Source organism: Henckelia pumila, chromosome 1, assembly GCF_033568475.1.
Source record: "Henckelia pumila isolate YLH828 chromosome 1, ASM3356847v2, whole genome shotgun sequence".
Taxonomy (NCBI): domain Eukaryota; kingdom Viridiplantae; phylum Streptophyta; class Magnoliopsida; order Lamiales; family Gesneriaceae; genus Henckelia; species Henckelia pumila.
In genome coordinates this window covers 151,209,857-151,224,464 of record NC_133120.1, presented here as the reverse complement: position 1 = coordinate 151,224,464, position 14,608 = coordinate 151,209,857, and the positions used below count along the sequence as shown (strand labels likewise).

At 39.7% G+C, this 14,608-nt stretch overlaps 1 protein-coding gene across 1 annotated transcript; it reads right to left on the bottom strand.

Annotated features, from left to right (window-relative positions):
* Positions 1-12,914: 12,914 nt before the first annotated feature.
* On the bottom strand, positions 12,915-14,289 carry LOC140874211 (uncharacterized). Its single transcript, XM_073277495.1, has 2 exons — positions 13,737-14,289; positions 12,915-12,961 (listed from the first exon to the last, which is right to left on the bottom strand). Exons 1-2 carry the CDS (start codon positions 14,287-14,289, stop codon positions 12,915-12,917), a joined length of 600 nt encoding a protein of 199 aa, XP_073133596.1.
* Positions 14,290-14,608: the final 319 nt, after the last annotated feature.

The following is a 14,608-nucleotide window of genomic DNA, read 5'->3' as shown; positions in this document are numbered from 1 at the left end:
CTAACCCAGTCAAACGACTAATCAGGTTAACCCTAGGAAAATACCTAGACTAAATCCATGTCAATTCGTTACCGCTGGCTTACTCAAAATCCATGAGCTATCCTAGTTGATTACCAATCAACTAATTCCAAGACAAACTTAGTAAAATTACTTGAAATCAAACACGAATCTTTTAAAACATGTATCATTACTCAAGTTATGTACAATTTCCTTTATTACAATCTCATGTAATCCATACAGTATCCAAAATACAACAAAATGTATATCCAATAACTTGAACTGATAAAACCAAATTCTGATGATTCATTACAACTGAAATACTGTTTACAAATACATCAATACAATATTTAAAATCGTCGAACTTCTCTTCACTCCTTGAGCATGAAGCTTCCAATCGACACACGCATCGATACAAGCATACTTCCGTCCAAGTCTCTCTACATGTCCTCCAGCGAAGAACTCCGGAGAAATGGCACGTGATAGCTAACCAGCTATGCTCTGCGTCAGTGCATGTCAGTTAACTTCTTCTGCTCACGATCTACCATCAGCGTTCTTCTTGTATCCAAATCATGCTTTTGAACATGAAGTTTCCCGTATGCCTACCAAAAGCATCAATACAAGCATACCGGCAAAACCATGTTCTGCATGAGTTTACAGACCTTACGCTCGAAACCTGTCATGCCTTAGGCACTCGAGGCATTCCCTGGTAAAGGTCTATCTGACAATATCTCCAAGTACAAGTGGAGAATCTTCAAGGACTGAAACCACATGGTTTACCAAACACCATTCGTTCCAAAAAGCCCTCAGAGGTATCTGACGCGATATACTCGATCTTCTCTTCCAATATTCCCTGGTTTAAATCCATATATTCTTCGATCAATATCCCAATGCATCAAATGATGAACCGTCCACAGCAGTCAGTCTATCTATCGATATGCTGTTGGAGAACGGTGTTCAGATCAATCAAAATTGATACCCGGTGCAACGGAAGTTTAAAATTTTTATATGGAACAATTCCATAATGGGTATCAAAACTTTACGATTAAATTGTGTGTGTAAAAATTAAATAACAATTATAAATTTTTACCTCCAATCTCGAATCGAGATTATGGACACCAACAGATTACTCTGCTCTTGTTGTATATCCCAGGAACTGATGAACGAACTGTTCTTCAATCAGGTCCACGAAAAAGATTTAATCCCTCTGATAGATTGCACTAGAAAATCTATCAGAAGTTTCTACGAAGAGAATTAACGAATTTGATCCGTTAAACCAGACTGTAAATTCAAAATTCACAGGCTGGATTTTCCCGAGTAGAGAGGGAGGGGGGCGGCCACTTAGAGAGAAAAACAGCTAGGGTTTTTGAAAATTGTGACCTCTGTTGTGTAATTTTTGTACTTCAATAACTTATTTATAATGTGGGCTGCTAACAGCTTAGGGCCCATTAGTCATAAGTTCAAGCCTGACAAGCAAAGCCCGCATGTTCAGAAATTAATATAAAATTCATCGTGACTCAGATTGATAAACCAATTTCATCATTGTTCACAGAAACCATTTCTGCATCTTTTAGAGTCAAGATAAATTTTCTGAATTCGAATTCAGTGATTTCCAAAAATTCCCATCCCTATGTCATTTTAGGAAATCTTACTCCTCTACTCTTAAATAAGAAGTCCCACTTCTTTGTTCATTAAATTTAACTATTTAAATTTAACTATCTCAACGGGGATTAAAAATCCATTACTCTGTGTGACCCTCAATGGTTCAGGGATACAGCTAGCCGTGGGCTCACAACTCCTTGTGACTCGGAACAACAATTTCCGACTTGCCCATCGAATCATGATAAGAGCGCCTAGCAACATCGCCCCATGATTCCCTAGGTATCACTGATAGTGCCTGCAAGAACAAATAGATTTTGGTTAGCGTACAGTACGGTCCCTTCATCCATATATCCCGATCGAATCAACAACCATTGGTAAATCGAGAGTCGTTCGAGATTCGATAACTATGCAATGCATCTTGAAGATCAAATAGTGACATCGCATGTGCTACTAAGAAACCATTTCTTAAAACACATCATGTACTCTGGCCAGAGATTCGTCACACTAATATCTCCTCAGATTGCATAGGATATCCACACTCGCAAGTATGTGGTGAATCCTTGACAACAAAGCATCGACTCCTATATGTGTCATAACTGTACCCAATCCCGATACCTGATGACCCCAATAGAGTCGGTAAACGAGTCAAAGCACAGTACTAGCATATAGAGTCTCAATGATGTTTCAAGTAGTAAGGACTAATGGTGTACAACCAAAACCGCGGACTTTATCCACTCGATAAGTGATAACCACTTGGAAAGTCCGGATAGGGTAGTTCGATCATTCATCGTATGAATATCCATTTGCATGCTTCGAACATCTCTATGTTCCTTACCAATGAAATGTGGTACTCTGCATCGCAAATTCTAGTCTCAAACTCGAGCGATCCTTATCCTTATTAACGGACGGCTCAATCGACTAGGAACTGTTTAGAATATACAGTGACTATAAGATGTGTTTCATGATAGACATCTCTATGTACTACCACATCTTACATACACTATAGTATATTCAAGGTCTTTATCAAAACAACAATAGTATATCACAATATAACAATATGAAGAAAGATAAAGTCATCGCCATTAATAAAAGTGTAAATTATATTAAACAAAAAGATTGTTTATACAAAGAGTCATCAAAGCCCTTAGCCACAAGTTGGCTCACCGGGCACCCACTCTTTTAATCTCCCACTTGCCCTATAGCCAACTAGTCATACTACGTAGACCCATTGCTTCGCGATGTTTGTCAAATAATGGTCCTGGCAAGGGCTTAGTAAGTGGATAAGCGATATTGTCTGCAGAGGCCACTCTTTCGACAGTGATGTCTCCTCTTTCCACGATCTCCCGGATGATGTGGTATTTTCTCAGTACGTGTTTGGATCTTTGATGAGACCTTGGTTCCTTTGCCTGAGCAATGGCACCCGTGTTGTCACAGTACACCGGGACTGGACAACCAACTTCAGGAACAACGCCCAACTCTTGGACGAAATTCCTCATCCAAACGGCCTCTTTAGCAGCAGCTGATGCTGCAATGTATTCTGTCTCAGTGGTGGAATCCGTTGTGGTGTCCTGCTTGGAACTCTTCCAAGAGACAGCACCGCCATTGAGCATGAACACAAATCCAGAGGTTGACTTCGAGTCATCCACGTCACTTTGAAAGCTAGAGTCGGTATAGCCTTCCAATTTTAGTTCTCTTCCTCCATATACCATGAACATATTCTTAGTCCTTCGTAAGTACTTAAGAATGTCCTTCACGGCTTTCCAATGCATTTGACCGGGATTAGCTTGATATCTGCTCGTGACACTCAGAGCAAATGCTACATCCGGTCTGGTAGATATCATCCCATACATGATACTACCAATGGCTGACGCATATGGTACATGTGTCATTTTCTCTATCTCTTCATCAGTCTTGGGACACATAGACTTGGATAGAGAAACTCCATGACACATAGGTAGATGTCCTCTCTTGGACCCATACATTGAAAACCGTTTCAATATGGTGTCGATGTAGGTTTCTTGAGTGAGTCCTATCATTCTCTTAGATCTATCTCTATAGATCTGTATCCCTAGAATATAGGATGCCTCACCCAAATCCTTCATCGAGAATCTACCTGATAACCATATCTTTGTTAACTGCAACATCCCTACATCATTCCCAATGAGTAGGATGTCATCAACATAAAGTACTAAGAATGTCACAGCATCCTTAACTACTTTCTTGTACACGCATGGTTCCTCCGGGTTCTTGATGAAACCAAAATCCTTTATTGTTTCATCAAATTTCTGGTTCCAACTTCTTGATGCTTGTTTTAGACCATAGATTGATCTCTGAAGCATGCATACCTTATGCTCGCTTCCCATGGATGTGTATTCCTCAGGCTGTGTCATATAGATCTCTTCTTTAATGTTTCCATTAATAAATGCAGTCTTCACATCCATTTGCCATATCTCATAGTCATACCAAGCAGCTATGGCAATAAGGATTCTTATGGACTTGAACATTGCAACTGGTGAAAAGGTTTCATCATAGTCAACTCCTTGTCTTTGAGTATAACCTTTCGCCACCAATCGCGCCTTGTAGGTCAATACCTTACCATCAGGCCCAAGCTTTCTCTTGTAGATCCATTTACACCCTATTGGAACAATTCCATCGGGAGGATCTACTAAAGACCAAACTTGGTTTGTATGTATCGAATCTATTTCCGACTGCATAGCTTCAAGCCATAAATTTGAATCCGCATCAGAAATTGATTCCTTGAAGTTTCTTGGATCACATCCAACGTTGGGTTCATCTTGATCCCCTTCAAGAAGAAGACCATATCGAATAGGAGGTCTAGAAGTACTCTCGGATCTTCTAAGTATAGGCGTGTCCATCAATGGTTCCTGAGGTGTAGGATCATTATTTTGTATTTCGAGTTCTTCTCGAATTTCTTCGAGTTCCATAATCTTGCCTTTCTTATCCAATAAGAACTCCTTCTCCAAGAAGGTGGCATTCCTTGAAACAAACACCTTTGTTTCAGCAGGATGATAGAAATAATATCCGATTGAATTCTTCGGATACCCTACAAAATAACATAAGGTGGATCGACTATCCAACTTATCTCCCACTGTCTGCTTCACGTAAGCAGGACATCCCCAAATCCTCAAGTACGAATACTTAGGAGCTTTGCCATTCCATAACTCGTATGGTGTTTTGTCCACTGCTTTAGTGTGGACGTTGTTCAACAACAATACCGCCGTTTCAAGCGCATAGCCCCAAAACGAAGGTGGAAGCTCAGTGAAGCTCATCATGGATCGAACCATGTCCAACAAAGTTCGATTACGTTGCTCCGATACACCATTTAGCTGAGGTGTCATAGGAGGAGTCCACTGAGAGAGAATCCCATTCTCTTTCAGATAGTCCAAAAACTCGGTACTTAAGTATTCTCCACCTCGATCCGATCGAAGTGCTTTAATACTTTTACCTAGCTTGTTTTCTACTTCAGCCTTGAATTCTTTGAACTTTTCAAATGCTTCAGACTTATATTTCATTAAATATAAATACCCATACCTAGAATAATCATCAGTAAAGGTAATGAAGTAGGTGTGGCCATATTGAGTCCCAATTCTAAATGGACCACAAACATCTGTATGGATCAAATTCAACAGATTTTGACTACGCTCAGGTTTCCCCTTAAAAGGAGATTTAGTCATTTTTCCTTTCAGGCAGGATTCACAAGTAGGTAGAGAGTTAATATCAGACATAACAAGCATGCCCTCTCCCACTAGCTTGTTCATCCTCCTTGAGGAAATATGACCTAGCCTAGCATGCCAAAGGTTTGCCGGGTTTTGACTATCGATTTTCCTTTTGTTTGTTGTTACCGGTTTATCAACATAATTTATTGGAACGTCTTTTAATTTTAAGTTATATAGATCGTTTTCAAGTTGTCTATTTCCAATCAAACATTCATTCTTGTAAATATTGCAAATCCCATTCACAAAATTGCAAGAACAACCATCTCTATCAAGCATAGAAACAGAAATAATGTTTTTAATCAAATCTGGAACAAATAAAACATCTCTCTAAAGTAACTTAAAACCGTTCTGCAAAATTAAATAAACATCTCCCACAGCTTTAGCTTCAACTCTGGAACCATTTCCGAGCCTCAGCTGGGTCTCACCCATTCTAAGCTTGCGACTTCTTGTCATCACCTGCAAATCATTGCAAATGTGAGATCCACATCCGGTATCCAATACCCAAGAAGTAGTATTAAGTGAAACATTTATTTCAATATAGTACATACCCTTCGCAGTTCGCAACTGCTCTAGATATTCCTTGCAGTTACGTTTCCAATGACCGGGTTTCTTGCAGTAATGGCAAACATCCTTGGACTTTTCCATGTTTGAAGCCGTTGTCTTGTACTTCTTCTCGGGTCCGGTTTTCTTGGGTGGGGCAGAACGTTTCTTACCCTTTGTACTTGGTCCCTTCTTAGCAGAAGAAGAGGAGCCCACCAAGAAATCCGGTTTATCCTTCTTTAAAGTGGATTCATATGTTACAAGCATATTGACCATCTCTTCAAGGGAGTCCTCTATCTTGTTCATATTGAAATTCACCACAAATCCGTCAAACGAAGAAGGAAGAGATAGAAGTAATAAGTCCACGTTGAGTTCATGCTCCAACACCAAATCAAGTGTTACCAACTTCTGTATGAGCCAAATCACTCGTACCCCATGATCACGGACTGAAGTCCCTTCACGCATGCGACACGTCATTAGCACTTTTACAGTAGCGAACCTTTCAGCTCTCGATTGAGCCCCAAAAAGTTCCTTGAGTTGTACGTGAATGTCAGCAGCATTCACGGTATCCTCAAATCGCCTCTGGAGTTCATCAGACATCGAGGCTTGCATATAGCATTTGGCCTTGATATCATGGTCCCACCATGTATCAAGTTTGGCCAACTCTTCCGGACTTACATCAGCTGGTGCTTCCTTCGGAGGAGATTTTTCTAACACGTAGAGCATCTTCTCCGAAGTCAAGACAATCTTCAACTTACGGAACCATTCCGTATAGTTTTTGCCAGTCAGTTTATTTTGTTCGAGGATAGAGAAAAGTGGATTACGCGAATTCATCTTTATGAAATACTGAAAAAAAACAGACAAATATCAGTGATTGTTTAATTAATTTACTAAGACATAAAATAGGCGAAATTTATTTTATGAATCTCACTCCCACTATTTTAACGATTTCACTACCCTCTAGTGAAAACGGGAAACTGTTTTCCTTAATGGGAACATGGAGTCCAATTGACAAACTATGGTCCCGAATAATATCAGCCAACCATAATTTTCAAAAGATAGAGCCCAATTGCTTCCAAAGCAACCTCCACGTTTTTACCTCATGTCCAATAAGGGCCCAATAATATGACGCCGTTTATTGTGACATGTCAAGATGACCCATCAATATTAAGTTGTGATGGACGGTCGCCATGTGGATCCCCCAATAATATGAGCCGATCCCATGGGAGTTCCACCCAACTTACAACATGTGTCGATCCAATGTACAGCTTTTCGACGAACGGGCCCCCCCAATAATATGATCCGGACCGTATCCGCGGGTAGCATCTCATACATTGATCGTTGATGGAAGGTAGGAACATTTAAACAATTTTAAATTTTCTTTATTTATCTTGATATCAATTTTAAATCATATTTAAAATGAGGGATTTTAATTTTGAAAATTTGTCTCATCATTTTAAAATTTGTATGCTTGCGGGATTCATACAATTTTGTCTAAAACATGCATACAACTATAATATCATATATTATATAGGATGATCGATTCCATTTCTAATCGACCCGTGGTTGCCAATCACGAGTCTAAGTCCAATCCTAGGTAATATGCAGGTATGCAATGCAATCCTATTATATTGAGCTTCCAATTTACATTTCTTCAGTCTTTATTGTCTGCTGGGCCCACCTCCGTCTTCAAATCTTCATCTCCCACTAAGTCTAATGTATTTACAATAAATAACCATGACAAGTAAGGGATACATTTCAAGGGGTGGGAACGGGCCATAAACCAGGCCCACTTTTATTACATATGACAATTCATATTGGGCCATAAACCAGGCCCATTTATAAATCCAACAACAATAAAAACAAATGTAAATTTCTAACATACACCTACAAAATTGGTCATGGCAATCGATCATCCTTATCCAATAATATTTAATTCAAAATTAATTTATTGGATAACATGCATTGGCAATTTAAATTAAAAGGATAAAATCATATTCCATATATAAAATCTTATTTTACATACAAAATCATATTTTATCTTTTTATCAAATAAAATCATATTTTACATATAAAATCAAATTTTATACATAAAATCATATTTTACTCTATATTTCCATAAGATCATATCTTATCATCAATCGTACCAAAAATAATTAATTTCATAAAATCTGATTTAACGGATAAAATCTATAAATTTTCTAAAAATTCAAATTTATCCAAAAATCAATTTTAAAATTTTTGGACTCGAACAATTCGATCCGACACCTCGTGGAGCAATCAAAAACAATTTTCGATCGGACCAAAAATAGAATTTTAACATATTAAAATTTTAATTTTAAATTTAAAAATTAATTTTCGCGGGCCGCCCGGGACGTTCCCGGACTGCCCGCGCCCCAAAGGGGCTCGGGCCGGGCAGCCCGTTGCTGCCCCTAGGGCAGCGACGATCGCTGCCCTGGGCAGTGCCGTGCGCCGCCCTGCGCCCCGGGCAGCGATCCAATCGCTGCCCGTGTTTTGCCCGAAAAATTTTTATTTTTAAAAAATTTATTTTTTTTCAAAAACCGAGGCTTAAAAATTTTTGTACAATCGATTAATTTAATCGCTTGATCTGAGCAACCTGGCTCTGATACCACTGTTGGAGAACGGTGTTCAGATCAATCAGAATTGATACCCGGTGCAGCGGAAGTTTAAAATTTTTATATGGAACGATTCCATAATGGGTATCAAAACTTTACGATTAAATTGTGTGTGTAAAAATTAAATAACAATTATAAATTTTTACCTCCAATCTCGAATCGAGATTATGGACACCAACAGATTACTCTGCTCTTGTTGTATATCCCAGGAACTGATGAACGAACTGTTCTTCAATCAGGTCCATGAACAGAGATTTAATCCCTCTGATAGATTGCACTAGAAAATCTATCAGAAGTTTCTACGAAGAGAATTAACGAATTTGATCCGTTAAACCAGACTGTAAATTCAAAATTCACAGGCTGGATTTTCCCGAGTAGCGAGGGAGGGGGCGGCCACTTAGAGAGAAAAACAGCTAGGGTTTTCGAAAATTATGACCTCTGTTGTGTAATTTCTGTACTGCAATAACTTATTTATAATGTGGGCTGCTAACAGCTTAGGGCCCATTAGTCATAAGTTCAAGCCTGACAAGCAAAGCCCGCATGTTCAGAAATTAATATAAAATTCATCGTGACTCAGATTGATAAACCAATTTCATCATTGTTCACAGAAACCATTTCTGCATCTTTTAGAGTCAAGATAAATTTTCTGAATCCGAATTCAGTGATTTCCAAAAATGCCCATCCCTATGTCATTTTAGAAAATCATACTCCTCTACTCTTAAATAAGAAGTCCCACTTCTTTGATCATTAAATTTAACTCTTTAAATTTAACTATCTCAACGGGGATTAAAAATCCATTACTCTGTGTGACCCTCAATGGTTCAGGGATACAGCTAGCCGTGGGCTCACAACTCCTTGTGACTCGGAACAACAATTTCCGACTTGCCCATCGAATCATGGTAAGAGCGCCTAGCAACATCGCCCCATGATTCGCTAGGTATCACTAATAGTGCCTGCAAGAACCAATAGATTTTGGTTAGCGTATAGTACGGTCCCTTCATTCATATCCCGATCGAATCAACAAACATTGGTAAATCGAGAGTCGTTCGAGATTCGATAACTATGCAATGCATCTTGAAGATCAAATAGTGACATCGCATGTGCTACTAAGAAACCATTTCTTAAAACACATCATGTACTCTGGCCAGAGATTCGTCACACTAATATCTCCTCAGATTGCATAGGATATCCACACTCGCAAGTATGTGGTGAATCCTTGACAACAAAGCATCGACTCCTATATGTGTCATAACTGTACCCAATCCCGACACCTGATGACCCCAATAGAGTCGGTAAACGAGTCAAAGCACAGTACTAGCATATAAAGTCTCAATGATGTTTGAAGTAGTAAGGAGTAATGGTGTACAACCAAAACCGCGGACTTTATCCACTCGATAAGTGATAACCACTTGGAATGTCCGGATAGGGTAGTTCGATCATTCATCGTATGAATATCCATTTGCATGCTTCGAACATCTCTATGTTCCTTACCAATGAAACGTGGTACTCTGCATCGCAAATGCTAGTCTCAAACTCGAGCGATCCTTATCCTTATTAACGGACGGCTCAATCGACTAGGAACTGTTTAGAATATACAGTGACTATAAGATGTGTTTCATGATAGACATCCCCATGTACTACCACATCTTACATACACTATATTATATTCAAGGTCTTTATCAAAAAAACAATAGTATATCACAATATAACAATATGAAGAAAGATAAAGTCATTGCCATTAATAAAAGTGTAAATTATATTAAACAAAAAGATTGTTTATACAAAGAGTCATCAATGCCCTTAGCCACAAGTTGGCTCACCGGGCACCCACTCTTTCATATGCTACTACTGGTGTTCTTATCACTGCTGCATTCCTTATAGTAAAGACTCATGCCGCAAACCTTGACAATGAAGAACCAAATCTTCTTTCGTTAGGCCTCAATCAATCCTACAAGGATAATCAAGAAGTCTTATTATTAATTTCCTAAGTCCCTTGCATGCAGTGCTCTGATACCAATAAATGTAGAGACCCGACCCGAATCCACTACCTAATCAGAGTTAAGAGCATAATTAAACATGCATTAAATAAAATCGCTGCGGAAGACTTAAATACAAGCAGACCGACAGAATACAACCGACTAACAAACTCAATTTATACAACCCAATCGAATTACTTAGATAAAAACCTACAGCTAAATACTGCTGTCTTCAAGGTCGCTGGCTCCTCCAGGCTCCTGGTGCTCAATCCTGCACCTACATCTACCCCGTCGAAATAGGGTATCCAGATACACAAAAAATACTGGACGTGAGCTCTAAGCTCAATACGAAAGCACGGATAAACATACAAATATGATGCATGCAAATGACAGTGTATCCATATCTGGGATAACTATATACAACTGCTCAGACTGACGCCTTAGATATAAGCTCGGAATTGGCAAGAAATGAGGAGCTCGGACCTCATATTTATAGGCATCGATCGGAAGCTCCGTTCCTCGATCGGAAGCTCCGAACGTGTAGATCGGAAGCTCCGTTCCCCCGATCGAAAGCTCCGTTCGCTACATGTCAATTCGGTCCACATGCAACCACACACCTGTCACCGACAGCCATCGGAAGCTCAGATCCTGATCGGACGTTCCGATCTCCCTGCTTCCGATGTGGTTCCGAACTCACCAAGATCGGAAGTTCCGATCCTGGATCGGTGGTTCCGATCCCACTCGAATCTTGGGACCCTCCAAACCATTTTCGAGTGTTCTGGATCCATTTCTGGACTTTGTTAACCCTTCTGGAATTTCCTTAATCATGTTTTACTTAATCCAAACATAATTACACGATTAAATACTTATTAATCGTTAATTCTGTATACGGGCTACTACATGTGCAGTCTTAATTCGCTTCTTGATATGTCCAACAATATCAATGGCCTGCTGAACTAACTCTGGTCCCTTTACCTTTCGCTCCCCCACTTCTTCCCAGAACAGTGGAGTACGACATCGTCGTCCATACAACGCTTCAAACGGAGCCATCCCAATACTACAATGGTAACTGTTGTTGTACGCGAACTCAATCAATGACAACTGATCTTGCCAAGCTGAACCAAAATCCAAAGAACATGCACGCAACATGTCTTCAAGAGTACGAATCGTGCGCTCTGACTGCCCATCAATCTCTGGGTGATATGCCGTACTCATGCTAAGAGTAGTACCCATGGCGCGCTGAAGACTCTCCCAGAATCTGGAAGTAAACCTGGGGTCTCGATCGTTGAATATGCTCAAAGGCACTCCATGCAATCGGACAATCTCCTGGATGTACAAACATGTCATCCTATCAAAACTGTAGTCCCGATTATAAGGAATAAAATGTGCTGACTTGGTAAGTCGATCCACCACAACCCAGATAGCATCACAATTCCTCGAGGACACCGGTAAATGGGTCACAAAGTCTATCGTTATCAACTCCCATTTCCACTCAGGAATAGGTAAACTGTTAAGAAATCCTCTAGGTCGTCGGTGCTCTGCCTTGACCTGATGACACACCAAACATCTAGAAACATACTGATACACACTTCTCTTCATTCCTTTCCACCAAAACCTAGTACGCAAATCCTTGTACATCTTTTCGCTTTCTGGATGAATACTCAACTTATAACGATGAGCCTGAGATAAAATCTCCTCCCTCAGAGTATCATCCTCCGAAACAACAATACGGCCAGAAAAATAGAGAAAACCATATGACTGATAATGAAATCCAGATGTACTATCATCTCTAGCTAAAAGAGCCAAACGCTGGATCTTCGGGTCAGACATTTGAGCATCTCGAATCCGAGAAAACAAAGCTGGCTCAGATAGAATTGCAAACATTTGAATTCCCTGCATACTTTTCTTATGCTTGAAGGTATACCTTGAAGAACAACAATCTTCAATTGCACTTGCCACAGAACAAGTCTGGAGTTCGGACACGCACCTTGCGACTCAAGGCATCAACAGTGAGATTAACAGCTCCTCGATTGTATTTAATTTCAAAATCATAATCCTTCAGCAAATTCATCCAACGTCTCTGTCTCGTGTTCAACTTCGCTTGGGTGAACAAATACTTGAGACTCTTGTGATCTGTGAAAATCTCAAATCTCTCGCCATACAGATAATGATGTCATATCTTCAATGCAAATACAATAGCTGCTAACTCAAGATCATGCACTGGATAATTGTTCTCGTGAACTTTCAACTGTCTAGAGATGTATGCAATCACATGCAAGTTTTGAGTCAGGACACATTCCAGTCCCTGAAGAGAAGCATCAGTGTACACCACATACCCTCCAGATGCAGACGGTAACGCCAACACAGGCGCAGAAGTCAACTACCTACGATGCTCGCAGAAATTCTCTTCACATTCTGAGGACCATTCAAACTTCACGCTCTTCCGAGTAAGTTTTGTCAAAGGTTGAGCTAGCTATGAGAAATTCGCGATAAAGCAACAATAATATCCAGCCAGACTCAGAAAAATACGGATCTTAGCTACCGTATTCGGATTCAACCAATTCATTACAACTCAATCTTGCTCGGATCAACAGAAACTCCATCCCTGGATATAATGTGGCCAAGAAATACCACACAATCAAGCCAAAATTCACACTTACTCAACTTAGCGTATAACCGTCTTTCCCTAAGAGTCTGCAACACAAGTCTCAAATGATACGCATGTTCATTCACATCATGTGAATATACTAAGATATCGTCAATGAACACGACGACAAACTTGTCCAGAAATTCATGAAATACTCGATTCATCAAATCCATGAATACAGCCGGTGCATTAGTCAACCCAAATGGCATTACTAGGAACTCATAATGATCATACCTGGTCCTAAATGATGTGTTGGCTATATCCTGATCTCGAACTCTCATCTGATGATATCCAAATCTCAAATAAATCTTTGAGTAAACTGAAGTACCCTGCAATTGATCAAATAAGTCATTTATACGAGGCAAAGAATACTTGTTCTTGATTGTTACCCTGTTCAACTGACGATAGTCAATGCATAGACGCATAAACTCATTCTTCTTTTTCACGAATATAACAGGCGCTTCACAAGGAGAAAAACTAGGACGAATGTAACCCTTGTCCAATAGATCCTGAAGTTGCTTCTTCAATTCACGCATCTCTGACGGAGACAAACGATATGGTGCTCGAGAAATAGGCGAAGTCCCTGGCATCAAATATATGCCGAACTCAACTTCACGTGCTGGTGGAAATCCTGGAAACTCATCTAGAAACACATTTGAGAATTCATTCACAACTGGTAAAGCTTCTATACCAACACTTCCAGCGGATGTATTGACTGCATAAATGAGGTAACCTTCCCCACCAGACTCCAGAGCACGACAAGCTCTCATAGAGGATACCAAAGGCATCTGAGGTCGCGCTCCCTCACCATAGAAGAACCAGCTATCATCACCAACCGGATGAAAACGCACCAGTTTCTGATAATAATCCACTGAAGCTCGGTATGTTGTCAACATATCAATTTCTAGAGTGCAATCAAAATCTTCCAGTGCTAATATCATGATATTTGACATCAAAACATTCCCTTCGAACTCTAAAGGGCAACCCAACACTAGGCGCTTAGCCAACGCAGACTGACCCATTGGAGTAGAAACAACAACCACTGTGTCTAGTGATATGTATGAAAACTTATGTCTCTTTACAAAACGTGCAGAAATAAAAGAATGAGATGCACCAGTATCAATGAGTACAAAAGCAGGTATATCAAATAACATAAATGTACCCGCTATGACCTTCTGATCGCTTAATTTGGTATCTACTATCAAATTCTAAAACCGGCGGCATAACGGCTAAAACCCGACACCCGAATCAATATCAAATTCAATACACCAATCATCTTCAATCTAAATCACCAACATATCAACATATTCTCGGCCAAACCAAGATATTCAAAAATAGGAGGTTTTCGAAATAGCTTCATAAAATCATATCAAATCCGAACGCCAGTCTTTTACCGATCTATTTGCGAATATATAATCGGTGCTAACTCATATACACATATATCCAAAAATCATAAAAACCCATCTTCAACAT

Bases quoted from the DNA above. Each gene is read 5' to 3' on its own strand.
- LOC140874211 (XM_073277495.1), bottom strand. From the start codon at position 14,289: ATGTTATTTGATATACCTGCTTTTGTACTCATTGATACTGGTGCATCT. The intron at 12,962-13,736 runs GCATATATTTGA...AATTTCTCATAG, and splicing joins AGCACGTGAAGTTGAGTTCG to CTAGCTCAACCTTTGACAAA.